The 27,719-nt window shown below is 41.9% G+C and overlaps 2 protein-coding genes across 5 annotated transcripts; one reads left to right on the forward strand and one right to left on the reverse strand.

Annotated features, from left to right (window-relative positions):
- Nucleotides 1-2,435: 2,435 nt before the first annotated feature.
- Nucleotides 2,436-7,193, forward strand: SLC25A6 (solute carrier family 25 member 6). The gene is made up of 4 exons (XM_030477299.1): nucleotides 2,436-2,621; nucleotides 3,746-4,232; nucleotides 4,934-5,074; nucleotides 5,563-7,193. The coding sequence occupies exons 1-4, from the start codon at nucleotides 2,511-2,513 to the stop codon at nucleotides 5,718-5,720; spliced, it is 897 nt and encodes a 298-aa protein (XP_030333159.1). The 5' UTR covers nucleotides 2,436-2,510; the 3' UTR covers nucleotides 5,721-7,193.
- LOC115604305 (granulocyte-macrophage colony-stimulating factor receptor subunit alpha-like) lies at nucleotides 5,935-25,914 on the reverse strand. Of its 4 annotated transcripts, XM_030477294.2 has the most exons (13): nucleotides 25,828-25,913; nucleotides 24,232-24,411; nucleotides 19,509-19,606; nucleotides 19,201-19,337; nucleotides 18,092-18,212; nucleotides 16,154-16,283; nucleotides 15,886-16,061; nucleotides 14,615-14,754; nucleotides 13,784-13,822; nucleotides 12,745-12,874; nucleotides 12,054-12,147; nucleotides 11,319-11,400; nucleotides 8,697-8,963 (listed from the first exon to the last, which is right to left on the reverse strand). In XM_030477294.2, exons 3-13 carry the CDS (start codon nucleotides 19,594-19,596, stop codon nucleotides 8,895-8,897), a joined length of 1,206 nt encoding a protein of 401 aa, XP_030333154.1. In that variant the 5' UTR covers nucleotides 19,597-19,606; nucleotides 24,232-24,411; nucleotides 25,828-25,913; the 3' UTR covers nucleotides 8,697-8,894. The 4 variants fall into 4 exon arrangements, with proteins under 4 accessions (XP_030333152.1, XP_030333154.1, XP_030333153.1 ...); XM_030477292.1 differs by lacking the exon at nucleotides 24,232-24,411 and having other exon boundaries at nucleotides 5,935-8,963; nucleotides 19,509-22,654; nucleotides 25,828-25,879; XM_030477293.2 differs by lacking the exon at nucleotides 24,232-24,411 and having other exon boundaries at nucleotides 19,509-19,626; nucleotides 25,828-25,914.
- Nucleotides 25,915-27,719: the final 1,805 nt, after the last annotated feature.

The raw sequence follows: 27,719 nt of genomic DNA on the forward strand, positions 1-27,719 counted from the left end.
CCTTCTGTGAAGTTTCTGGAAAAAGGCAGTTGTATAAAAGCGCAAGTTTCGTCTGTGATTATAATCAGAGATGAAAGTGGGAGCACCACATTTAGTTCAAGGACATCCTCCTCCTCCTTTTTAGCCCTACTTAATTCGTGAGCACTTACAAAAGTGGAGAGCAGAATATGATAGATAAAGAAAACAAAAGGATTTAAAAAAGAAAAAAAAAAGTGCAGAAACAGAAAAGAATTTCCCCCAGTCAGATTCATTTGAGCTCCAAAGGTGAATGGGACAGGACAGCTATTGGCTGTACAGTTTCCTATCAGAAAAGTTATGTGCATTTACCTTCATTTTTCAAATCGATAGCACTTCAGGGTCCCAGAACATGAAGTTCTTTTTTAATCAGTAGAAAGTTTCATGGCAGTAAAAAATCCCAGCTTTGCAGGCATTGTGTTGTGCTATGAAAGTATTAACATTTAGTTATGAGCTTTCTTAAAAGAAAAACACACTAAGGTGTGTCTGCCTGTCTGAGAACATGCACCACAGCCTTCTACTAACCACATCCAAAACATGGGCCTGTAACACTGTATGTGCCTAACCGTGTGCCGGCACAGTAATCACCTTGCTACATCTGTATTATGTTTCAGAGTATAAAATAGGACACAATTTACTTTGTTTCTGTGGATGTGCAACACCCCTCCCCCCCCATATATTGTGACATACAATCCACGGTATATTGCACTACAGCAGAGGCAAAAGCTGTGCCTGGCACATCCTGTTCTCACAACATGTCCTCTCAGAGAGATGCTCTCATTTTGAAAGCCTGCAAAGTACACCCGTGAGTAATGGGTGGTTTCAGACATCTCAGCTACTGCACCTTTGTGGTTCAACAGTCATCTAGTAAAAAAAAAATAAATAAATTGGCTTTATTTACTTTTGTAGGAAACATCCATTAAAAGTGAAAGCAGGAACAAAAGGTGTGCATTAACTACTGCCCTCCAGCTAGAACAATTTCAAGACCTACTTTCTGAAAGAATACATATGATTTCAGACAGAAGTTGGGCCATTAGGTGTAAAATTTCGCTTTAGGCATACAATAAAATTAGCAGTAATTGGCAGAAATTACTGATGGAGACTAGGCCTGCTTCAGTAGGGACAGAGGCCCTGCTGTGTGTGCCCGCTTGGACAGCCTGCAGAAGAGCTTTTGACAGCATCTGATGTTGAGTGATGATATAAGAAGACAGAACAAGGAGCACCTCTCTGAAGAAGCTGAGATGCTGGAGTTGTTCAGCTTGGAGAAGAGAAGGCTCCAGGGAGACCTTAGAGGAGCTTCTAGTACCTAAAGGAGGCCTAAAAGAAATCTGGAGAGGGACTTTTTACAAGGGCATGTAAGGACAGGACAAGGAGGAATGACTTCAAACTGAAAGAGGGTAGATTTAAATATTAGGAAGAAGTTCTTTCCCTGTGAGGGTGGTGAGACACTGGCAAAGGGTGCCCAGAGAAGCTGTGGCTGCCCCATCCCTGGCAGTGTCCAAGGCCAGGTTGGACAAGGCTTGGAGCAACCTGGTCTAGTGGAAGGTGTCCCTGCCTGTGGCAGAGGAGTTGGAACTGGATGATCTTTAGCCCTTCTGTCATTCTGTGACCACACTTCCCCATCATCCCTCCTGGGAACTGGGGTTAAGTTCTTTGGCATTTCATTGTCTCAGATCAGTCCAGTGATGTACAGAAAAGCTCATCGATGTGACTCTTGGCACCGCCATGCTGAGGAAGAACAGGTGGGAGCAGAAACTGGAAACAAGAAGATGCCTTCGAGCATTACTGAGGGTGATGAGCATGGAGCAAAACCTGCTGGCACCCAGACAGACAATGCCCCAAATCCGCTCTCCTCCACCTAACAGCTGGGGCTGCCACACAGGGCCCCAGGTAGAAAGCAGGGCCTCCATCCTACACTGGCTTCCAGAGTCGCCACTGAACAGGCCTCACAGTTGTCCTGGCCGTCCCGTTCACTGCCTGCCTGCCCAGGCCCACCGACCATACCCCAAAGCCGGTGCTCCACCGGCTCGCCCTCTGCCCGTGCGGGACACACCGTTCCTGCGAGACACGACCTGTCGAATCGCACTCTGCCAAGCAGAGCACAAAGCGGTCACAGAAAACGCTTCAGAGAGCCACCGTTGTGGGAAAAGACGGTGTGAGCAGCCGCGGTCTTGCCCGTGTGCTGCGGGGCCGTGCCGTGGCGGAGGAGAGGCCTCTCGCCCTTCAGAGGCGGCGCCCGAGGACGGAGGGCTCGCCGGGCCCATTCCGACGCGGCGCTGCGCCACTGGCGCCGCAGAGGCGGGGGCCGCCCAGCAGCGAGCCGGCCCCACCCGCCCCAGCGCCGAGTCCCCGCCCCCGGAGCGGTGCGGCCAATGGGGGGCCGCGGGGCGGGGCCGACGGGACCCGGCATTTAGCCCATGCGCGGCGACGGTCCCGCCCTTTCGGCTTGAGCGGCAGCGGCGTCTCATCCCCGGCGGCTCCGGCGCGGCGCGAACATGGCGGACCAGGCCATCTCCTTCCTCAAGGACTTTCTGGCAGGCGGCGTCGCCGCCGCCATCAGCAAGACCGCGGTGGCGCCCATCGAGCGGGTCAAGCTCTTGCTCCAGGTCAGCGGCGCGGCCGACACCGGCGGGAGCGGGGAGCCGCGGGCAGCCCTTCACCCTTCCCCGCAGCTCCCCGCCAGGGCCCGGCCGGGCCGGGCCGGGGCAGAGGGAACGGCGTAAGGCGGGAAAGGCCGACCACGCGGAACAAAGGGCTGGCGCGGGGCCGGGGCCCGGCGGCGGGGGGTCACGTGTGCGGCGGGCGCCCGCGGCGGCGGGGAAGCCGGTTCCGCTATGCGGGGCGCGGCGTTGCGGCGGGGCGGGGCGGCGCGGCGTGAGGGGGCGGCTCCCGGTGTCACTTCCTGCCGTGCCGCGCCTGGCGCCAAGGGCGGCAGCGCGGCGCCATCTTGGTGACCTTCACGTGACGGCGCGGCCGGGCAGCGCATTGGCCCGGTGGCGGGGAGGGGCCTCGGGTGACCCCAGCGCGCGGGGCGCGGCCTAGTGTCCCAAGGTGACTCCCGCGACCTTCGCCGCGGTCGCCGGCGGGAGCGGCCCCGGGGGGGCACACCGGGCACGGGCACACGGCACAGCCGCCGGCGCTGTCGGTCCCCTTCCCATGCCGGCGGGAAGTCATCTCGGCGCAATGCGGGTCGCTGAGGCGCCCCCCGGCCCCGCCCCGTCAGTGAGGGTTGCCGGCTCTAGGTAGCGCCGACCTTCAGCCGCCTACCCTGTGCTTGCTTTTGCTCCTCACGGTCTGGTTTTGGCAAGTCCTGAGCTCTGAAGAAGCTGGGAAGCAATTTTAAGGCTCTTTCTGTTTCTTAGGGTGTTGGGTCTCCTGTACCCATGGTTCTGTCTTCACATGCGTTTTCTGTGTCACATTCTTTTGTGTGCGTGTAAACCTAGGCTTTTAATTCGTGAGAATTAAGCTAATTCTGAGTTCTTTGCTCTTCGCCAAAATATGAATAAATGGCAGTTCGTCTTAGCCTTAAGGTTCGGACTGACCCATGGGCTTTTGCTTGGAAGTTTGCCGTCACAGCTGGTTTACCGTGGCTAACAGGCTTAATCTGTGCACAACTGCTGCCAGGCATTCAAGCTTAACGTCAATTCATTTATAGTAGAAGCAGACTTACGCGTAGCTGTAGTGCACGCCTGTCAAGGCATACAGTCAAAATACCTATTTTTATTTGCAGGTACAACATGCAAGTAAACAAATTGCTGCTGACAAGCAGTACAAGGGTATCATCGATTGTGTAGTGCGTATTCCAAAGGAGCAAGGAGTGCTGTCTTTCTGGCGGGGAAACCTGGCCAATGTCATCAGATACTTCCCAACTCAAGCTCTCAACTTTGCCTTCAAGGATAAGTATAAGCAGGTGTTCTTGGGAGGTGTAGACAAGCACACTCAATTCTGGAGGTATTTTGCTGGTAACCTGGCTTCTGGTGGTGCAGCTGGAGCCACTTCCCTCTGCTTTGTCTACCCCTTGGATTTTGCAAGAACCCGTTTGGCTGCTGATGTCGGAAAAGCTGGCGCAGACAGAGAATTCTCTGGTCTAGGGGACTGTCTAGTCAAAATTACCAAGTCTGATGGTCTGCGTGGCTTGTACCAAGGGTTTAATGTCTCTGTCCAAGGCATCATCATCTATAGAGCTGCCTACTTTGGGATCTATGATACAGCAAAAGGTAACATTTCAGAGGGAATCAGATAAACCTGTTTTCAGAATTATATTGTTTGTTTGTGTCTGTTGCTGGATGTTACCCTATGTCTGTACTAGCTATGTGGAGGTGGAGAGGAGATATCGGTGCCAGCTGCAGTGACACTGCAGTGTTGAAGGCAAAACTTGGGCATGTGTCGATGGCAGCAGGCTACTTTTCAAGTACTCCTGGTTTTGCACTTAAGTAATTGCAAAGCATGTTGGTTATCATACCAGTTATATTAAGTTATTTTTTTGTTCATTATTGTGCTCGTGTTGGACTAATTCATATGTGTTTAGCTGAGTGGGTTTGAGAGGTGCTTTTACAAAGCACTCGTTTGTTAAGCTTTGACATTTGGGCATAAAGGTCATTGATACTGGCTTATAGTGACTTAGTGGCATTTCTTTCTACAAAGAGTAGGGAATAGTTAATTACTTCTCATGTCAGTTTGAAAATAATCCTGATGCTTAATTGTTACCTATTGATTACTGAGAAGAAAATCCGCAGAATTTCCTTAAATGTGTTTTATATTGCTTCAGCGTGTATAAAGTTTAGCAAGTGTCTTGTAATGTCAAAGTATGGCTTTACAATTTTCATAACAGTTTGTGTAGTAAAGTAGCTGTCATGCAGTGAGGGAACTGGAGGAGGATGTACAAGATAAAAAGCTAATTCCTTGGTTTTTATTGCAGGCATGCTCCCAGATCCCAGAAATACGCATATTGTTATCAGTTGGATGATTGCCCAGACGGTGACTGCTGTGGCTGGTGTGGTCTCCTATCCTTTCGATACAGTGCGGCGTAGGATGATGATGCAGTCAGGGCGCAAAGGAGGTAGGCTGTTAATTTATGCAGTTCCTCAAGCAGCATTGACAAGATGAAGTTCTTTTTTCCTAATAGCCATCCCTCAGCATTACAGTTCCTTGTTCCATAAATCTGATTTAAGCTACATTACATTTAAATGATCTGAGGAAATGCAGTAGGGCTCAACTTGCGGCGTTTGTCAGGAATTAGGCTGAGGACTTCTCATTATAGAAGATGAAATGGGCAAATGCTTGCGATGACAGATTAAATTAAGGCAGTTAGGGCATAGTATAATTGCTGAAAAGAAGGCTTAGAGTTTTTATTTTGTGACTTAGCTTTTAATAACTAGGCAAGCAGATAGGAAGCTTTTCTATTGCCTGAACTGAGTATTGTGTTACAGTCTTAAAACGTGCTTTGTGACAATTGCAAAGCTGCAAGAGAAGTGAAGCAGGCCAGTTGTTAAAAACACATTAGGTACAATTATAGGAGTTAAAAATGACTCTGCTCTTTTTCTACAGCTGATATCATGTACTCTGGAACAATTGACTGCTGGAGGAAGATTGCGAGGGATGAGGGAGGAAAGGCGTTCTTCAAGGGTGCATGGTCCAATGTTCTCAGAGGCATGGGGGGTGCTTTTGTGCTTGTGCTGTATGATGAATTCAAGAAAGTCATTTAAACAGCCTAACTAGAATTGGAAATCAAGTTGAGCAGATCATGTAGAATAACTACCATTATGGACCATTGACCTTCAAGAAATTCCTGTGAGTCTTATTTATCGGAGCCAGATTATATTTGTAGATGGGGCTAGAAACTGACATAGAGGACTGATCCATTTCTTGGTAACATGCATGAAGACACTGAATCTGTCAATTCAGTGTGGTGATCTTTGGTTTTTTTCAGCAATGAGTGGCATTGGTTCTGGGTCCAATTTAGGCAGAAGAAATTGTTTGCCTGTGGACCAGTCCGCAGTTTCAAGTCCCATCTTCTAGGACCATAAAATTGTATTTGAAAGTTCTTGCTAACAAATCATGTTCTTTTCCACTTGTACTGAAGCACTATGTACCATTTTGCACAGCTGAACATCTAGCAATTTTGTTCTTAAATTGGGGCATTTTGCTGTAAAACAATAAACATACTTACTCTGTCTGTGTTGAAATTATTACATAAAAGCTTTGGGAAAGCCTCTTTTCTTTGAAAACTTGTTTCAGATAATGGTTCCTCTGACACACTTACACTGCACTCTGTAACAGAATATTTAAAAAAAATAATTGAATGTGAGAACTTTGGGGGAGGGAAAGCATGGGTTATACTAGTAGAAACCAATCCCATTCTTTGTGCCTGATAGTGTATGATGGGCTGCTGCAAGTGGCTTTTTGCATGATTCTTAAAAAATTTATTTGCAGCTCTTATGATTTAAAATGGGGTTTCCATTGTAGTGCTGGGAGAACCCAAAGTCTCAACGACAGTCAACAATTAGTACTCTTGCCCTTGGTAAAACAGCTTAAACTGAAACTTTTTTTCTTTTTTTTTTTTTTTTAATCAATATAGAAAGCAACGTGCTATTCATGCAAAAACCCAGGAACCTAGTAAATGCCTTCCACTCCTGAGTAACCTGTGTATTGTATTGTTGCTGCTATTTGGAGATGCTGATTGTGCCATTCAGGATACTGTTTGGCCTGATCTGTAGCAGTGGTCAGTACCTCTCTGGAAGGTGAATTTTATCTGAAATGAGGCTCATTCCAAGAGGTGATGGGGTGTATGCAGGGGAATATGTTTGCTTCTGTGTAACTGTAATAATAGATCAAGGTAGGTCAGCCTTCAATACTGATTGGTATCTAACTCTGGAGATTGTCAGAAGACCAAAATTGGACTGATTTATTATCAATACTGCTATTTGAGATAATGTAATACCTATGTGCCGTTCTTCATATGTATATAATCTCTCTTTTGTATTTCGTAATCTGCAGATATGTGGTAGGGGGACGAGTAAAGGAAAACAAGGTGTTAATCTTCCAATCAGGTTTTTAAGAACTCCTTATATCTTAAGAAAAACTGTGTTACTGTATGAGTCATTGAAGGCTGACTGAGCTGTCTTGAGTTCTCTGTGTGCCTTCCGAGGTTGCTATTCAAGATGAAGTATTTAAATTAACTACCTGGCTTTGCCTGATTATTACCTTCCTCACAAACATAATTTACCTTTCTCCTTTCGCTGTTTTGCAAGCACTGCTTTAACATCTGTGAGTGTAAGTACATTACACAGCTACTTTGTGCACAGGCTAATAGCAAACCTTATGTACCTACTGCAAGTGGGGTTTATCCTGTTTGGTAATGGTAGCTCCCTTTTGGTGTGGGCGGGTCACTTGATGTTGACCTTGCCAATCAACTTGCTGATTCAGTTGTAATTCTATTGATTTTTGGGGCAAGGGAAGAGTTTTTGTAGCTAAATACATTGCTTAGGTTTATTTTCTGTATCAGTGGCTTGAAAGGTGGAGATAATGACAGGATGCATCACACATCCTCACTACAAGCATGTGGTGGCCCAAGTTTTGTGAGGGAGAACCAAACCTGACAATTACTTGAGCAGCCTCTGAAAAGGGGAGGACATTTTTCACCCCACTTCCTCCTTCCCTTCCAGAACTAGTTTTTAACCAGAAGAAACAGGAAAACAAAACAATGCAAGTGGAGATGTTTTGGTTTTAGTTTGGGGTTTTTTTTTGGTTTTGGTTTTTTTTTTTTTTTTTTAAGCAGAACTGCAATTTACCTATGCTGTGTGTTCAGCATGTAGTACTTGGTGTTCCTTTTTTTTTTTCTTGGGGAGGGGGGTATATGGCTTGCATTAGTCATGCAGCAGCAATTTTCAACGTGTGATTATGCAGCGTGGGAACATGAGGCAAACAATAAATGAGACTTCTAAAAAAAAAAAAAGTGTTTGTTTTCTGCCTTATTGAAACACTGAAATGTATTTATTTTGAATGGTATCTTTAACAGGAAACTATCTAGAAGAAAATAGTGGCTTCTAAAGCCTCTTTTTTGTTTTAAGGTATAGGAAATGGGGCTTGCACCCTTTGAAAGGAATAAAATGCACTGGTGTGAGAAAATCTCTATATTTAAAATAGTTATTAAAACATTACAGATTTTATTCCAGTTCTCAACTGTTACACTGGATTTTTTTTTGAGGACTTACATACTGGAGTTGAGTCCATATTAATGTTGCAAAGGAAATACTGAGCACATGAAATGGCTGACTGGCAGCCCAGTATAAATAGTTACTTTTGACAAGTGTAATTTTAATTCCCATTTTTGTTTTGCATAAAACTAATTGAATGCTGTCTAACACTTTGATGTTGCTGGTTGGAAGGTTGAAGGACAACTTGAAACACATTTTGAATAGTTAAGTTTCTGAAAATACTCTGGGTAAGTAAAAATTACAAGCTGGTAAAATTAGTTATGTGGCATTCCTAAGCAGTCAGTTCTATCATCTTGTAGGAAATTGTTCTGTTCAGAGGAAAGAAGTATGGCAGTGAAGGCAGAAATAACAAGTTTTTTCTGTGTTGTGGGAGAGAGGCCTTGTCTCGTGTGGTGAGGACAATCTTGGCTAGGTTAAAGCAAGTATTCACAGTAGGTGTTAGCAGAAAAGCTGCCAGGCATTGTATTTTTGACGAGTGAAATGATTTTTATTTATGATCTCCATTTTTTACTCTGCTCCATTTTAGGTGGATTTCCATGGGACAGGTGATCATATTCATTTTTTAGTCTGGTTTGAAGTATTCCTTTTTGTCAGGAGCATCCATGATTTTCTTTCATGTTGGGGAATCCAGCTGGGGAAACCAGGTGTGTTCTTTTTTGAAAGTTAGGTCATCTCTTCAACCACAGTTACTTCCTCGATACAACATTTTTTTGGTAAATTTACATATTCTGTCTAAAAAGGAAGAAAATTCTGTAACATGAGTAAGCGACAGAGTCACTTGACAATTGGAGAATGCTTCTAAATGTTAGGTAACACCAGTACCAAAGGCATTTCATCTTGCTGTTTTAACACATCAGAAATGCTTGCAAGGCAGGAGAAAACAGGTTTAAGGACAGGCCAAGAGAGCTGGCCTTGTTCAGCCTGGAGAAGGCTCAGGGGAGACCTTATAGCAGCCTTCCAGTACCTAAAGGGGGCTCACAAAGCTGCAGAGGGACTTCTTATAAGGACATATAGTGACAGGACAAAGGGCTTTAAGCTGAAAGAGGGTAGATTTAGATTAGACATTAGGAAGAAGTTCTTCTGTGTGAGGGTGGTGAGACACTGGAACAGGTTGCCCAGAGAAGCTATGTCTGGCCCATCTCTGGCAGTGTTCAAGGCCAGGCTGGATGGGGCTTTGAGCAACCTGGTCAAGCGGAAGGTGTCCCTGCCCATGGCAGGGGGGTTGGAACTAGATGATCTTATGGTCCTTTCCAACCCAAACCATTCTGTGATTAAGTTTTGTTTGATGTTTAACATGTATGATCAGTACTAGCTATATAAGTCAGTGGAAGGAAGAAGAATAAAAGTTGATTTAAATGGTGGACAGCCTTAACTGGGACAATAGAAAAACTGTAAGTATTGGCTGGGTTTTCTATACGTAGACACTAACTAGACTTGTAGAAAAAATAATTTGGTTGCTATCATATGGTTTTATGTTGGTTAACCTGGAATTCTAAGAGCAGAAGTTTCTGGGCAAGGTCATAGTACTGATACAGTGCTTGGGGCTTAAAATACTGATGGGAGATATTTACAAATTGAATAAGTAGGAGGGATAGTACTGGTGGTGGAGGAGCAAGCTCGGTATCATATTGAGGGTATGTTACAGAACATCAAACCAGGATGTCTTGGTGGGGAATTTTGCCTAGGAAATCTGTGGGATTGGTAAGCACTGCAGGGGTTTGCGGTCAGGGTTTTTTGTCCTACTCTGCCATTCTTTGAGAAAAGAAATGCACGTGCACACAGAGTGTGTATTGCAAGTTCTTGGAATGCGTTTAATTCCAGAAAACAGGGAAAAGTAAGTATTGAAATATAGTTCTGAGTGAGGGTGAGGAAGCAAGCAATCTGAAGAGGCTGCAATTTTTGAAGGGCTGCTTGCTACTTTACTAGCTATTATCACTTATTTATATGATGGACTGTGGACTGCTGCTGCTCTGTAGCCTTAGCTCTGGCAGCTTGGTATGACCTGAGATATCAAGTATTTATGACTTAAGGTGTATGAGAAAACTCATCCAAGTTGCATCACTACCTGCCTTCTATTAAAGCCAAAGATGGTAGGACTAAGCAAATGGATTAGGACAATGCGCTAGTATATAGGTACCAAAACTAGAGTGTTTTAGTAGCAAATCTTTGAGGATTCTTTGTAAAGGATTGAAGGAAAATTTGTGTCACTTTTGAAAGCCTCATTAAAAAGGGTTGTTTTGCCCACTGAAATGCAATAAACAACCAGCCTGATTTATTGACCTAAAGTACATCTTTGCTTTAGCCAGCTGATACAAAGCATTTCCTCCCTGTGCAAACACTATACAAACTATTGTTCAAATGGATAAATTGGAAGAGAAGCATTAATGGTTTGAAGCTTGGTTGTCATGATGTGAAGGAAGACTGCAGGAGTTAGTTGCTGTTGGCACTATGCAAGTGTGTAAGATGCTGTAAACAGGAAAGGAATAAGGACAAGAAGCAATGGATTTTAAGTGCAGTAAAATAGGGCATTAAAAAAGTTTTTAAAAGTAAAGATAATTAAACATTAGAATAGACTGCATAGGGATGTTACAGAATATCGGTAAGACACAATTTCCATGAAACATCAAAACTGTCATAGCCAATCGTCTGCTGAAGCAAAGAGGAAGGCTAGTTAAGCTGTTGAGATTTTACAGCCGTGTTGATTTTCATGATTCAGTGCCACAGGTTTTTTACATGGGCGTAGGTCAGACTTATAAAATACATGTTGACATTGCATTGTGATAATTGATATTTGAAAATGCTTCCTCATTTAGGTTATTTTCAGAGTATGAATAGCAACCTAGCAAAACTGCTACACACAGAAATTGCTGGTCTCAGTGTAAGTGACAACTCTGGTCTTAAAACATGGCTACGAATATATACAGCACTGGCATAGAGCATTTCTAGTTCCAAACCGGCATACTTCATATGAGAGCAAATTGGTTTTTAATGTTCTAAATTTAACATTCATCTTTCTACGCCAGTTCTTCTAGTCTTTGGCCTGTTGTGATTTATAGTTAACAACTTTGCATTGAAAAGAAATCATACCTGGATATCTTCATCAGTTGATGCATTAAATTTGTCTCTTGGTTGTGGTATGGAAGAAAATATGCTCTTGAAATTGCAATACCTTTTTGGGTAGAAAATGAGATTGTGAAGAAATTAAAAATACTGGTAATATAACTTATGCAAACATTTTGTGTTGTACCTCAAGGACATTTTTTACTTTCAAGATTGAACAGTTTTTGCTCTACAAATCACCAAGTAAAATATTTTGAGTGTAGACTGGAGGGTAACTATTATTATAGTTGTCACTTGGGTAACTAAAATCTATGTTGTGGCGAGAGTCACAGTAGATACTATTAAACAATGACTTTGAATAAATCACATGGCATAACTTTCTTCCACCACTAAGTGTGAAGTTTTATCATAATAACAACACATTCATTTGTCCTGATTCCCCCTTGTCTGGTACTCTATGAAGCCAATGGCTTCCAAGTGATGTGGATGTTAATGCATAGAAGTAGGAACAGAGACATTTTAGCATGATCTGGTGGAATCGATCACTTACTTTAGCATCATTTCCCCCTTTTTTACTTGTGAATTTGTATGCCAAAGTGCCATTCACAACAATACAGGTAGTAATACTTCATGACATGCTAATCAGATTATTTAAATTTATAGGTAGGAAGGGAGGAGGTAGAAGGAATGTGGTTTATATATATAAGAACATATATATAGAAGCAATACTATATCAGTAGTAAATCACTAAGGTTGATTTACCTTTTGAAAAGACAATATGGGAGCAGTGTCACTGAGATTGTTCCAAGTGCTATCAGAAATAAAATCACAAAAGGAAAGTAATCTTTCCCTTGACCTGAAACGCCCAAGACAGAGAAATATCTTAGTATACCTTTGTCATTGTCAGTAATAAATAAAAATTTCACCTATTTTTTTTTAATAATCTGAAGGATTGCAACTTGACTTGATGCACTTGATGCATTTTAAACCATTTCAAATATTTAAAATGTAGAGAATTAAGGGGAAAAAAAACAACAGAAAAGAAGAAACAGTCACAGAATGAATTACAGAACAAAAGTGGTGTAGAAGGACTGTTGAGGAAAGGGTGAAAAGGAAGATGCGGTAGAAAGGGGATGATATTCATGATAAAAACAGAACTGAAAGACAGCCTTAGCCCTTTGGACCAAAGACAAGACTGGGTCTGTCTCAGCCTGTTCCTGTAGCCCTGGCATCTTGAGTAACTGCTGCCTTTGCAATCATAGCTAATCAAAGGCTGCTATCAGCCTCCCTTGCCATTGTAATGGAGCTTCTCCTCCACATTAATAATTTCCACCCAGTTTCTTCCATGTGATCGGGTAAGAATTAAGATTTTATTCGTATTTTGAAGTGGGAGAAAAGGAGGCGAACATGGTAATACCGAAAAAAAAGAAATAAAATAATACTTCAGTCTTACCAAACTCAAGGGGTTCACTCCATTCCCCCCAGTTTGAGCTTACAAGACAATTTTTTCCACGTGCTCTGATTCTCAGAATGTACTTTTTTTCCTCATTGTAATTTTGGAATTCATATCTGTTGTTCCTTACCTAAAATCAAAACAATCAGACTGTGCATTTCACCCCATAAACAAATATTTATAACGTCGGAGTTTAAATTCCTGATGCGGTTTTATAAAAAACTAATTTGTATGACTGTACGTACGTACTAGTTAAATGTTCTTCTCCCCAAATGTAAAACTGTGATAAATTAGTTCACCTGCCACCGAATCTTTCTGTTTCTTTGAAGTTTAAAGTTGGGTTTTGAAGTTTATTGGGTCTTTATTTTATTATGCTTTAAGGACACTTATTTCCCCTATTCTTTTTTATGTATCCTAAAAATCCCATAACAGAAAGTTGAAACTGAAGTACCCTGTAAATTCACCTTGCAGCCTTTACAGGGATTAATCACGCAAATGTTCCCCGGATGGTGTCTGTCTTTGCTAAGCAGACTTAATGTTTTTGAGACAATCCACTAATAGATATGTATCATCTGGCCTCATGATACTTTCTACAAGGTATGGAATCTGCCAAGCTTAAGATGCTTCCAGGACTGAGAGGACCACTCATTTTTTGGGGAAGACTCCGAATATCTCGGCATTCCCTCTGTCTAGCTGTTTGGAACTACAGTGGTATTTTTTCACCAACAGGCACAAGAAGGAGAATGTTTGCAATTTCTGTTAAGCAAATGTCACATCTGTCATAAGCAAAAGCTATTTGTGAGATAAAAGTATAAAATTTTGTGAAATGCATTGAAAAATCTGCTTCGTGTAAGCTACCCAATCCAAAAGGGATGTATTAAGTTTACACATGAAGATACCACAGGAACATATTTTCCTGAATTCTCATTGCTATATTGATATAAAAATTATAGTTCTAGAAGTAAGTATATTTTATATAATGGTATTTAAATGCTTAAGTGGGCAGAAGCACGAATTTGTATAGGACAAGAATACTTACTCTTACAGGAGGATCCTTTTTCTCTTCTTTGGGTTCATCCTGCAAACCAAAGACAAACCTTCATTTTTATTATTTTCTTTTGTTCTCATTTTCTTGGTTATAAAGATCACAAATAATTTTAAACTGGAAAAAAGTAATTGGATATTCTGCTCCAGTAATGTTCTAGAATATAGTACTTTATTACAGAGTTTTGGCTTCCTCCATTTCATTTTAGAATAGGAAGGAAACATGAATTATTTATGTTGATAGAGGCTTTATGCCCATGTGATGGGCTCATGGGCATATTAACACTGTGCATTCTCACCCAGCAGAAGTATATCCATTTTACACAAGCTATCAAATCATCCTCCAAATGCTGCAGATCTGGAAGCTATGATTTCACAATAGTTTGGTAACATGGGGAAGAAAATTGATGTGAACAATAAATTCACCCTCCTTCCATTCAAAGTCTCTGTTAGACATCTGAGTGATCCGTACTCAGGGGCTTTCCCCAAAGTACTGTGAAAAGCATCTTAAACATCCCATAGAATCAAAATTCAATTAACAAGAAGCAAATATTAACCTGGATCAAAGAACCTGAATATTTTGAAAATAAAAGAAAGGATAGGTTCAAAAAAGAGTGAGCAAAACAGACAACAGCTTTTCTGCTTTGTACCTCTGATTGATTAGTTTGAAATAAGGTCATGAGTGCTGGGATGTGAGACCAGCAGAGCTGGAGCAGGAGGACACAGCTTATGAGAAAGAAGTTAATAAATAAACAGAAGTTTACATATTATAGCTATGCATGCATGTAGGTATGACCACAAATACAAACCAATAAATTGTTTTTACCTTATTTTGTATGCTAATTTCATACTGAAAACACTTTATGTTTTCCACATGACTTGTAAGGGGTGCTTGCCATGTAATTATGCAACCTGCTGAATCTCTAGTACAATTGACAGTGACATTTAATGGAGGAGTGAGTATTTCTGGAAAGAAATTAAATTATTAATGTAGACATAGTCAGTAATCAGCTACAACTTACACATTCATAGCAAAATACATCTGAAGTTGAGGCAACTGATGTACAACTCTGTGCTACTGATGCTAACAAATGTTATCTGGTAAATGGGAGTAAAATACAGTAGCAAAACTTGGGAATAAAATACAGTAGCAAAACTTCAGCTGTTGGACATCTGAAGTAACTGAAGTTTATGTAAAAAAAGCATGAAGGATTTTGTGTAATTGAGTAGTATAATCAGCAGAGTGCCATTTTCTTCTGCATTTAAATTTCACATTAACAATGCAAGTCTTCAAGAGAAAAAAGAAGTTTTTGTGTGTGAGGTATTATTCATGTAGAAGACCAAGTCAGCTGAGTTTGAGTACCTACAATACTGTTGACTAGGTAAGATCTCATCACTGTTGCCCGTGATATCTGCTATCTGCAAAACACCATGGAGCAGGTCTGCTTGTCTGAATAGCTCTGGGCTTTACAGCCTGCATCAGCTGCAGACAGGAGTCAGTTTTGTGCTGTGCATACAGCACAAATGACATCCAGGAGGACCCTGGTCTCTCACAGGTCCTGGGCCACATTTGCAAGCCTTGTGGATGCTTCAAGTGTTTGAGGATGTCTCAAATGACACTAAAGGCATCTTTTTAGGCAACTGAATCCTGTCCCAGATTTCCATTACAGCTTAACCACCTATCTATCTCACATATAGGTACCCACATATTAAACTAATGCAGAATTAATTTGCAAGTTAATCCCTCCCTCTGGTTTTAGGACACATAGCTCTTGTGGCTTTCAGAGACACATGGAATTAAGGGGCGGAAAAATGAGGCCATCGGAAGGGTGGCCTTGAAAGTCTAACCATTGCATTTCGTCACTTGGATTCCATGGAAATGTTCACACCACTTGAGCAGTTATTTCAGGCTGCTTCTGCCTTCTGCTTGTTTGGGAATATTTGGAACTATATTCTGTCAGCTATCAAGATGAAGTCTGTCCTGCAGTGCAGGATCCTACAATGACTACAGACTTTGGTTTATTCTTTTCTCTTCAGAGAAAATTTCCCCATTTCCTCATTTTATAAAACAGTAATAAAATAAAACCATTCACTTACCAATTTTATACAGTTCAATGTACTCATCATAGAACTGGATCAGAGAGTCTTTGCTAGAACCATTCACCAAGAAGTAAGCTTTTTCAGTCTCTATCCTCACATTTTGGAATCTACATCCCATATTTCTGCCATTTTCATCCTTAATGTAAAGCTCACATTCCATCGCATCTTCATATCTGTATACAGCAAGGTATTTTAGAAAACCATGGGCAATGTGATGTGTTGAATGAGAGTTCAGACTTCCCTAGGCTCAAGCAGACCTACTTACATGGAGTTCTGCCAATAGAGAAAATACTGGGTATCTCCTGGTGCATCCTTGCCTGCCTGCCAAGTGCAGTTCATGAGGGAAATGTTATAGATCACACAGGAGAAGTTTTCAATGGCTGATCCGTTCATGCCTGCAAACAAAGGAGTATCTGTGGTGAGGAAGAATCATGTGACTGCTCCAAGCTTGCTGAGGTAGTTGTAGGAAGCCTCTTTTCTATTCACAAAAACATTGCCATAAAGCTGTGAACCAGAATTTGTTCATCCTACATGAAACAAATTAAGGAATGAAGAGTTTCAGTGTTTCTTTTACCCCCAGAACATTGGAAGCAGGCAAATCCTTTCCCAAAGTCTAGCATATTATCTCAAGGAATATGTCTGCATATGCTGGAGTATGAGCCGTTCATGTTCACTGCTGTGACAGAGAAGCTTGCCTCATTGTTTAGAGGAGGTGCTTGGGTTAGGCATGACAACTGAGAGAAAGCTGGACTCTTACCCTATTTTGACCGATTCTGAACCCTGAAACCTGTGAGTGAGTAGAGCATTCACACGGGTAAAGGAAGGCACATTGCCTTTTAACACCATCCTTGGTGCTACAAAAAGAGGTCTTTGTCTTTTTGCAGTTAATGCCCAGGAATCCACTCGTGAAGTGTTTATGCGCAGCATTTAAAAAGCTGAGACTTTCAAAGTAACATTGGGCTTTTTCCTGCCCTCTGATCAAATAGCCGCCTAGCTAGATCTTTCTATCCTGATGTAGGTGATAGTGACTTGATCTTTCCCTTTTCTGTAGCACCTTGAAGAGCGTTTCTTTGGAAGCTGAGCCTCTTTCTTTCTCCTCCTTCAACCAATTTTCTGCTTCTTTCTGCATCCCTTCCTAACATCGGTGAAAGGGTGGAGGCTTCCTCTGCTTCTGCCTCCAGCCCCCTCCAGCGTCCAGTATTGAAGGCACCCTTGTGGAAGCGGAGGCAAATCTGCGGACCCTGCGTGCTTGGAGGCTAGGGCCAGCTGGGGAGCAACAGCAAAAGCAAGAGTGCTTAAGAAGCAGTGTGTCTCGGCTTGTATTTTGAGGGTCACTCTGAGAGCTTTTCCTCTGTCAAGTCCCCAGGAAGAGATGAGTAGGAAATACTTTCCTGCTCAGATATGAGCAAGATGCTAATCTCATCACCTCTGCCAAGTCTTGAATCCCACAGTGACACACAGCAGCAGGAGCGCTGGTGACTGGGCAATTTTAATGGAGAACTCTGGGTGGAGAAGGAACGAGAAAACGGGCTGTAAAATCTTCATGTTTGAAATCATGAGCCTAGGATCTAATTAAACCCCACTTTGATTAGCTCCCACATGGGGCAGGCTCGGAATACCTTTATAAACAGTTGCCTCAGCTCAATGGATGCACAGCAGCTGAAGGAACCTGCACGCATGCGTTGTGTGTGTATGTGTATGTGTATGCATGTGCACATCAGGGCCAGATTAGGAGATCGCTACATTCAGTTTGCCCCTAGCTGCTTGTCACAGGCATTTCTTTACCTCTCCTCCAACATTTTATGGGTTACACTGTTCTCCAGACTGTGCTTTGAGCTAGCTTTGTGGTCTGGCTCCTGACAAACTCACCAACAGCCCAGCAGAAAAGCATTTAATGAAGAAAGGAGCACAAACGTCTTAATTTGTAGCAGCCAGAACAGCTATTTGAATCCACCCTTAAACCACTGTAATTTAGTGGTATTTTTGAGCCCTAGTATGAAAGAAAATAATGCAATTATGGAAACATTTGTGGTAGTGCATCTCTTGTAGAATTTTGGAAACATTCATAACAGAGCAAGTAGTTTTAGCAGATCTGCAAAAGATCATTTTTAGTAGAAAACAAAGCAGTCACCTACTGTGTAAGGAATTGTTTTCTTTAAAAGGTTGCAAATGGAGAAAGCCTTACCCAGACCATAAACATTACCTCCAGGGATAAAGGTGCAGGTTTTTGAGATGTTTGTGTTTGGCACTTCAATAGTAAGGAATACCCCTTTGTGCAGAGGCAGGTATAGTTCCACTGGAAACCTGCATAGTGGACTATCCACCTGAAAAATGACATATTGATGTTTTATTTCTCTGTTTTTCCTCTGCTGGTGTTAGATGATGCTTGCTCTGGAAGTGCAGAAACTCAGTTTGTAGGGCTAAAATTTCACGTGTATAGGTGTGTGGTTTAGTCTCAAGAGCTAACTCTCTACCACTTGAAGATGATATATAATAGTGCTGAGTGATCAAAAGCACAACTACAAAAAAAACTTTGCAGCTCAGGACTTGGGTGCTACACTAATGTGCAACTCTTAGAGAAGCCTAAGAGTACCCCAATAGCATAACAGAAGGTGGTTGGTAAATAGGGGAACCACAATGGAACTTAATCAAAGGATTAAGCAAAATAGAAGTCCTTGTCTAACCTCTCCAGGGCCAGAAAGGTGTCTATGGCATTACACTTATAATCTTTAATAAAGTTGTAGTGTGGTTTTGTTATAGGTATTTCTATCTAAGGCATCTGCTTTGCTATGCTAAATAAGCCATCTCTATCTCTCTTTCTGTAAAGCTTCCTACTTTTCTCTTTGGATGATGTGGGCTTACAGCATAACCAGAGCTACAGTCATGATCCAATTTACCGGGAAACATGTGAAGAACTGGAAATAATGAAAACCCATGGCAGTGTTTGGGAAACTAATTTTTTATTTGAAGGGTCTGTCTCAATTCTCTTGGAGTATCTCTTAGTCTTACAGCCCCTTTTTTCAGCAGCGACATCCCTAATCATAATGCAATATAGGTACAGTTCAGGCTATTGCTTCCTTTCTACTTTGGTGGCAGAACTTCAGTTCTGTCACCTTCATGCGCAGGATGTCCTCCTGCAGCAAATGCACCCTGGCATTGATGAAGCTTTCCACAGCCCCTGACAGATCAAGCTGTGGACTGCAACCAATCACTGATCAGATTTTACCTGCAACTGATTCATTTTTCCAAAGTAAATAGATAAAAGGTAAAGAAAAAAGTGCAATTATTTATCTCAACGAATAGCAAGTTTACCTCTGTCTGTGTACTTTCCATGTCTCTGTCCATGATGGTACATTTGTACTTAGAGAAATTTTTACTGCTCTCCCAGGTCAGTTCCATTTTTCTCCAATTCATTTTCACATTTGTAATAGGTGATTCTTGTGCCTCTGCTGAAAGTGTTACAGAATAAGTTCAGTAAGGATAGGATGCCATTTTTGTTGAATGCAGAGTATAGTATCTGTCAGGCTTAAGATGGCAATTGCCAGATTAATTGCAAATATCTCTGATAAATGAAGAATTAAACCCCGTTTCTCAGATTACATCTGCGAAAACATACTTACACTCTATATACTGGATGTCAGCATGCAAGGGATAAAATAGCATCATACACCACCACATCATGCAAATGAGTCCAAGAGTATCAAACATATTTTCCTCTCTGGAAAGAGACAATGAATCCTTCAGGAAAAACAGGGGAAAAAAAAGGAAAAATAGAACAACAAACAACAAACAAACAAACAAAACCAAACAAAGAAAACCCTAAAAAACCAAACCAAACCAATATAAAGCAAAAAAACCCCAAAACAAAAAATAAAACCGAAAAATTATGCCAAAGTGTACTTTGGCTTCTGCAAAGATTTTTTTTTTTTTTTAATGGGAAAGTCAAGCAGAGGGTGCCTCAGAATGTCTGTCAGGCACCTCTTCTTTGAACGAACTGAATAGGCTCACTATTATCTATTACAACACAACAGCTTGAGATAGAAACCACAGGCTCTCATTATGATACATACACTCACTGTATTTGATGCAGTGACCATGATTTAGGATTACAGTTTTCCCACATATATATCCTAACCATACCATCAGAAAGGCAGGTTTTCATGCTTTCTGACCCTGAGAACATCATTGCAGATTTTCCTAGTCAGTGCTCCAGTTTCTGCTGCAAAGTGACCATTTAGACTGGCTTTCAACCATTTGTTGAAGGCACCTTTTGTGAAGTGGGTGGTTCAGCTTTTGGTTGTATCAGGGTGTGGATGACTACTTTGTCAGTGCTCCATTAAAGCCAGTATCACCACCAGGCATGTTCAGAGCCTGTACCTGCTCCTGCCAACATCTGTGTGTGTGGAGTGCATGGAAAACATCTGTGAGTTCTGAACTGTCTAAGCAAAGCAGGAAGAGAAAGGTCTCAATCTTTGCCAGGTTCAGGCAGGAATTAAATGCTGACCTGCTTAGCATTTTTGACTATGGCAAATCTACAGTTTTGATTCAAAGTCTTTTGAGGCTGATTTCAAGATTTCATGTAGTTACACCTTACTAACTCTTAAAATAATGTTTACAACAATGCCCTGAATCACTTTTTTTTTTTTTCTTTTTTCCTGGAGACAAAGATCAAAGCTGATTATAGGCATACTGTTGATTTTGTATATGTTATTATTAATTTCAGTGTTATTTTCTGTCACCTTTTCTTCTTTTCTGACCTCAGATCAGCTAAGAACAGCTTTCCATTCAGAAAAGTACCTTAGAAGCTAGAATTTTTGTCAGCCTTTCCAAAGGCCATTTGGCATTTTAGCACTGGATAATCCTGGATTCAGCTGCTTTTCCATATTCTTGAATATCCCAAATAGCTGCATTTATCATAATGAAGGAATTTTTCATTTTTATATGTCATCACCCACTTTTCACCTCTTTTCATGGAAAACTGAATATATTTAAGAATGCCAATTGTTAGGTGTAGTTTACTGTATCCCACTATTAAATAAGGAACTTTTTTCCACACTTTCTCTGTTATTATTGGTTTTGGGTCCAGAAATTTTTTAATATTACAGTGGACATTATTAAACTTGTTTAATGATGTATCCAGGTTCGGATACATCAACTGCGGAGGGAGCATCTTCATGGCTTTGAAATTTTGAGGAAAACCTCTCACCCTCCTCATTCCCATGGACCACTTCATGGAGACAGTCCCTCTAGCCCTGGTCAGCAGGAAAGTGAGCCTCAGGTGCATGCCACATGTCACTTTCTGGTTCTTCCTGTGTGCGCTGGGGGAGGACATGAGGAAGTGGGACGTCGAGCCCACTTTTAAACCAGAAGCTAGTGTATGCGAACCGAAGCAGAAGGCAGGTGGCAAGAAGGGATCCCCAAAGAAGCCCCACAACAGCTTAGTTGCTGTTGAGATGGAAGAAGGCAATCAGTGATCCCTCTGATGCAGAAGGACTGAAATCACCCTGATTCCGATGAAGGGACTTCTGGTCTGGCACTGCGAGGGTCAGACAGTGAATACTCTAACCAGGAATAGAGGGTCTCTGCCTTTGACCAGGAAGAGGAAAGGGGTGGCTGGGTTTACTGGGCCGTGTGTGTTTGAAGGCCTGGTATATCAGACCACAGAAGTAGAGGCTTCGGTAGAAACTGGAGCACAGTGTATCCTTGCTCCATTGCTTGCCTATTCTTCTATATTAATTTTCGTGGTCATTTCAGAGTGTTAATTTCAGACTGACTCCACTTACGGTAAAAGAAAAAACCCAGCCAGACCTTCCAAGCAAGTTGGAGTCTTGAATATTTGTAGGAGGTACCTCACATTTCATGGAAATTAGCTTGATGAGACCTGTCTGTCATGGTCTTCAGGAATCAAACCAAGACAGGACACCATACTGGGATTGCAGCATACACAGACTCTTCACTGTCACCTGATACTTATCTGCTTATCTCTTGCAGCATCTATCACCATGCTACAGTAAGGATGTGGCCACAGCTGCTGGAAAGTGATACAGGAGAATCTTAAGTGCAAAGAGTATGGAGGGCTGGTCATGAAATGCTATGTGAGATACTGGTCTCATTATTTCCACTTTCTCATGCTCTCAGTGATCTCCCCGGTAATGCAGATATGAACCTCAAGACTTGTTGTCCTAGTCTGCCCCTTTTCATATAAGCATATTTTTTGCCATTTTGTACCATCTATTAGTTACTCTAAACCTTCTCTCCTTCCTTTCCTCATCCCACATTCCTTCTCAGGCATTTGTTTTCCTATTCTCTGGCAACTGCCCACCTTCCCTTTATAGCCTTTGCTTCATTCTTGTCATCTTCCTCATGACTCCTCTGCTTTCAAAATCTCCCTCATGCTTCCTACACATGACAGCAGCCCCGTAGTGTAAGCACTCTCCGCACTTTCTCATGGAAATGCTTGTTTGGAGCGCCGAGGAAGGAGTCATCTGCCTGCTTAGAGGAATACTTGCTGGCACCATTGTCTCCAGGCTCTGGACATGTCATTGAGCTTGCAGTGGGAATAGCAAGGCCTGTAAGTGTTCACTTTCCTCATAAGAAATGACCATTTCCTTTGACCACAGCACTAGGGTGGTTTGCTTCCCACAGGATTTGTGTTTCACAGTTGACTTTCAAAGTAAATTACACAAGACAGGATCAGTGTTGGGTTGTGCCTATGTTCTCTCCATCGCTCCAGCTGAATAGCCAGATCCCCTGGCTTTTCTCTGGCCTGCAGGCAGAATAAAAGATATAGGAGCTGTGGTGAGCCCTAAGCTGTTTACCTGAGTGATCCATACCTTCTGACCAGTGGCCAAGCAAATGGCTCCAGTACCACATCTGTAGAAGCTTTTCTGTCTCCACCCTCTCCTAGACTGGTCTTTCACAGACAGATGTGGTATAAATCCCTCTGCTCTGAACAGACCTCAGTATTGAACGTTTCAGAAAGAACACACGTCTAACTGGTTGGGAGTGTTGTTTAGAGGATCGGACCAGAAGAAACATACATATTCTTGTGTTAGTGGTATATTTCCTCATATTTCGTTTATATAGGAAGTAATATAGAATTTATTAGGATGAAAACCCCTGCCCTTAACTCTGCTTGTTTCTACTTTGCTGCTTTCCTTTTTTTCCCCTGGCCAGCCTCACAAGTGCCTTGACCTCACAGCATATGTCTACCCTGCTACACTGGGGAGGGCCCCAGAGGGGGCTGCAGCACCTGGTTTGCACACTCCTCGATTCTTAAGTCACTCTCTAGTTCTCTCCAAGGCAGGTTTGCTATAAACCTGATCTATCCACCTAAGTTGTGTGAATGTAAACCAGCCAGTGATACCAGGCCTTGGAGCTTTCTCTTATTTAGAGGTATGTGCATGTGCATAGACTGTATGTTTAATTTTTTCACTAGCAAGATCCTACCAAGGAAAACATTTCTAAACTTATTATCTAATGTTATTAGAGGTATGATGTGTCCTACTTGGCAGCAGTGATCATATCCCTCATAAACTGGATGATAGCAAACATAAGTCTGTCACTGAAATCCGGGAAATAAACTTTCTAACCAGAATGACAGGTTAGCAGGGTGATATTACTTTATTATTGTACTGGGTGCATGGGGGATTGCTCTGCCTAACATGCACACTGAGAAGAGACAGTTTACAGCTTATATATCTTCATTATATACATATTCATTAGAATTCCGTGAAATGCCCACCCAATTTTCATTACTCATTCATATGGCAATTTGAGTAGATAACGCTGTGGCACAGGCACTGTAAATTTTGAGGATCGGTCTCTGGGGGTCGTGGTGGTCATTTGGGGAGAAATACCCTTATTCATTTTAGCCTTTTATGGAAATCTGTTAGAGACATTGGAATGTGTTTAGTCTTTCCAATTAACTACATGTTCTTGTTTTGTCTAATTTACGACCCTGAGAGACTCCTTGAGTTGTTTTCTTTCGCAGCCATTTACCTATTTCTCAGGCTTTGCCAACAGGAGGAAGGCCTATGTTGGTTTGAGAGAAGACATCTGGATCTCTTGTTGAATGCCTTCCTTATCTCTATAGCCTCTATACACAGTAAAATTCTAGTTTAAGAATCCTTGCAGCCCTAAGTCTCTGTATTTAGTGAAATACTTATTTAATTTGGTGTCAAGTCCATTTGGTCTTTTGTAGCAAGACAAGGTCAAAGTTAGTTTGCTCTAGAATGATCTCTGTACCAATGTGTCAGAAGAAAAATACGGTCACATTTAAAAGCTGTGGTACATCTATAGTAGTTTTTATAGAAAACGTCCATTAAATAATGACTTACGCACTTTCAATTCTTAGTTTGTACATTCTGTTGTCTTCACTTTTAGGAAGACTCCACTGTGAGTGGAGTTTGCTACCACAAAATGTCACCTGAGACCAAGGTTCTTCAGTTCTAATTCCCAGCTTTGCCAGTGACTATTTTCTTGAAAGGCTCTGGGAAAGTTACTCCTGCCCCTGGTGCACTTCTAGAAATGAAAAATTGAATTTTACTTGTAGGGTAATATGAGGATAAACTGATGCTTATACATTGGAGAGTATCAAACACTTGCTAACTGTACCAGGAAGCATAGAAATAGGAATAAAAACCTGAAAATGCATATCAGGTAATGAAATATTACTTGCAAATTGCTGGCTAAGTAAAACTTTCCCAGAACTGGTTCAGTCTTTAGATCAGTATTTTGATTATTGTACATGATACAGAACTGGGAGAAGTGGTTGATATACCACTGTTCCATTTCAAAGGGACCTGGACAGGCTGCAGAAACGGGCTGACAATAATCTGAAATTCAGCAAGGGAAATGCTGAGTCCTGCACCTGGGGAAGAACTACCCTGATACCAGCACAGGCTGAGGACAACCTGCTGGAAAGCAGCTTGGCAGAGACAGCCCTGGGAGTCCTCAAGCTGACCATGAGCCACCAATGTGCCCTGGAAGAAAAGAAAGCCAAGGGCATCCTGGGCTGCATTAGGCTGAGTGTTGCCAGCAGGTCAAGGGAGGTGATCCTAGACTGCTGGGTCCAGTTCTGGGATTCCCAGTACAAGAAAGATACAGAGCTACTGGAGAGAGCCTAGTGAAGATCCACAAAGATTATTAAGGGATCTGACATGAGAAGAGTCTGAGAAAGCTGAGACTGTGCAGCCCGGAGAGATGAAGGCTCAGGGACATCTTATTCATGTGTATAAATACCTAACTGGGGGGAGTAAGGAAGATGGAGCCAGACTCTGTTCAATGGTGCCCAGTGACCAGATAAGAAGCAATAGGTGAAAACTGAAATAATGCAAATTCAATGTAAACACAAGAAAACACTTTCTACTGTGAGGGCAGCCAACCACTGCATCAGGTTTTTCAAGGGGGTTGTAGAGCCTTCTGCATTAGAGATACTGACTAGACAAAGCCCTGAGAAACCTACAGTAGCTGACCCTGCACTGAGCAAGATGTGGAACAGGACAATGCACAGAAGCGCCTTCCAGCCTCAACCATCCCAAGATTCTGTGATTTACTTTTTTCAAGAAATGGAAATCCACATTAGTTAGATTAACTTATAGAAAGGGTACAGAGAATAGCATTTCTTTCACTTATTACAAAATAAATGTCAGATAATAAATGTCAAATAACACAACAGACATCAGAGACATTTCATAGTCTTCCCTGAATGTTGCAGAAATCTTTAGAAATTTTATATATACATAGATTTACAGTTTTAATCAAATAGGCTAAAATATCACCAAAATTTTGCCTAGGCTTTCTTAAGCAGGAAGCTAATCCTTATTTTGTACATGTGCTAGCATAACTGTGCCTAACTTAATCCTTGGCAAACATTTGTATTCTGCCCAAAATCTTCTGTGGCACAAGAAAATCAATAAAGAACATAGAGAGACATACCTCCTCTTATAAAACCTCTCCTCCTGTATCTTGTTTGATTTGGGATCACAGAGGCAAGGACGCTTGAACTTGTAGTTGTGGTCATGCAGGCGTCAGTAAGTATTTTGCTCTGCCGGTTAACGTTTTTTGCTGCATGCCAGTATTAAACAACAAATGCTGCAAGTCAGAAAGTGACTCAGTTTATCATTTCCCTTACTGCTTTTGAACTTCCTTACATTTCCTAATTTGCAGATGTTAGCGATTTCACGGGAACTGATCACGCAACTATCCCTTCCTGTTATGTTGGATGAACTGAGCACTAATAGTCACAATATGCAAACCCATTATACAAAAATACATAAATACTCTGTAGTCATAGTTCATGAATATGGTCATAGAAACATCTCTCCTAAAAATAAACACATTTTCATAAATAATGAGTTCTGGAAATAACAGCAGTGTTGTGTGACTAGGCCATGTTCAAAGTGCTTACAACATGGCCATTTATTTCTGTCAGGACCTGACTGCCTGTACACATTGATTATGACTGCTGCACCAGTCCAGAAGGTTCTTCTTTGAGAAAGATCAATCCTTGGCATGTATTTGCAAACAGCCAAGAAAATTATGTCTTGCATATTTATGGGCAAAGAAATGGCAAGGAAAGTATCAGATCCAAATTTCTGAACTTTCTCACTCTCTGGTGGTTATGGGTTGATTTTGCTTGGTTTATTTAGGCTACAATATTGTGGTTTAGGTGCGAAAGTGTCCGTATATTCAAATTAAAAGAAAATATCCAAAGCATTTATTGAATTTGGTAATGCCAAGTTTGCAAAAGACTTTGTAGTCGTATAAATAGAGAGTGTAAGCCACAATGTTTGCTTTAACTTCCAGCAGCTTTAGATGTGGCTCTGTGTTGTGCTGAGTGTTACCCACTTCCCATATTGTTTCACATGATATCTGGCATGCAGATATGTAATCTTCATGTAATAGGTTCTCTTTATTTCTTGCTGTTCTTGAACATGTGTAGCAAGAGTGATTTTAATTGCTGCCTATATTCCACTCCCAACACAGGCACAATAGCAGTAAGGTGAAGAATTCCCCAGGCGTCTTAGGAGTGAGGCAGGATCCTTACTAGTTAGTCTGTTAGAGAAAGAACTGTTCTTAACCCTGCTTTCTTTGAAGCAAAATTGTTTGTTGGGGTTTTTTGTTTGGGTTTTTTTTTTTGTTTGGTGTTTTTTGGTTTGATTTGGTTTGGGTTTTTTTTGTTTGTTTTGTTTTTGCTATCGTATGCGCTCGGATCCGCCAATAGCAAATTACTTCACAGACATTTCAAATTTTAGATGTCATTGCTTTTCAGTTCACATTGCTCAAGGTCTTGCCCACCTTTACCCAGCGGATCCCACCAGCCACCTCAGTGACCATGACCACCTTGTGTAATTTTTCTATAGAACCATTCTCCTGTGTCACACTAATTTGTGTTGCAGAATGTGTGATTACAAACACCACAAAGTGTGTGTCAGTATGCCTGATTAATTCTGGTAAAGAGATTTGTGTCCTGTTGTGATGACATGTTTGGCCAGGCTCTGAGTAATCTGAAGGTGGTTTTATAGTGTCATCTGACCAGTACCTTCAGGCTGCCCAAACAGCAGCGGAATTAGTTTTAACTGACCCTTTTTAAACTCTAGTCTGGACTAATTCATCAGGGCTCTGTGTGCACCAGCTGGCACAGCCACTCTTACCCCTCTTCTTGGCATCTGGCTGCCTGTGAGCCTGCACTGGGTGGTGTGGATGGGCCCTGGTTGGGGAGGGCACAGCCCTGCTGCCCCCATGGACAATCCCAGGACTGTGACTCTACTGGGGACCAGCTTCCTTCAAGACATAGGAAATCTTTTGAGTTCCCCTTCAGCAGGCCC

The sequence above is a fragment of the Strigops habroptila genome, chromosome 2 (assembly GCF_004027225.2).
Source record: "Strigops habroptila isolate Jane chromosome 2, bStrHab1.2.pri, whole genome shotgun sequence".
Lineage (NCBI taxonomy): Eukaryota > Metazoa > Chordata > Aves > Psittaciformes > Psittacidae > Strigops > Strigops habroptila.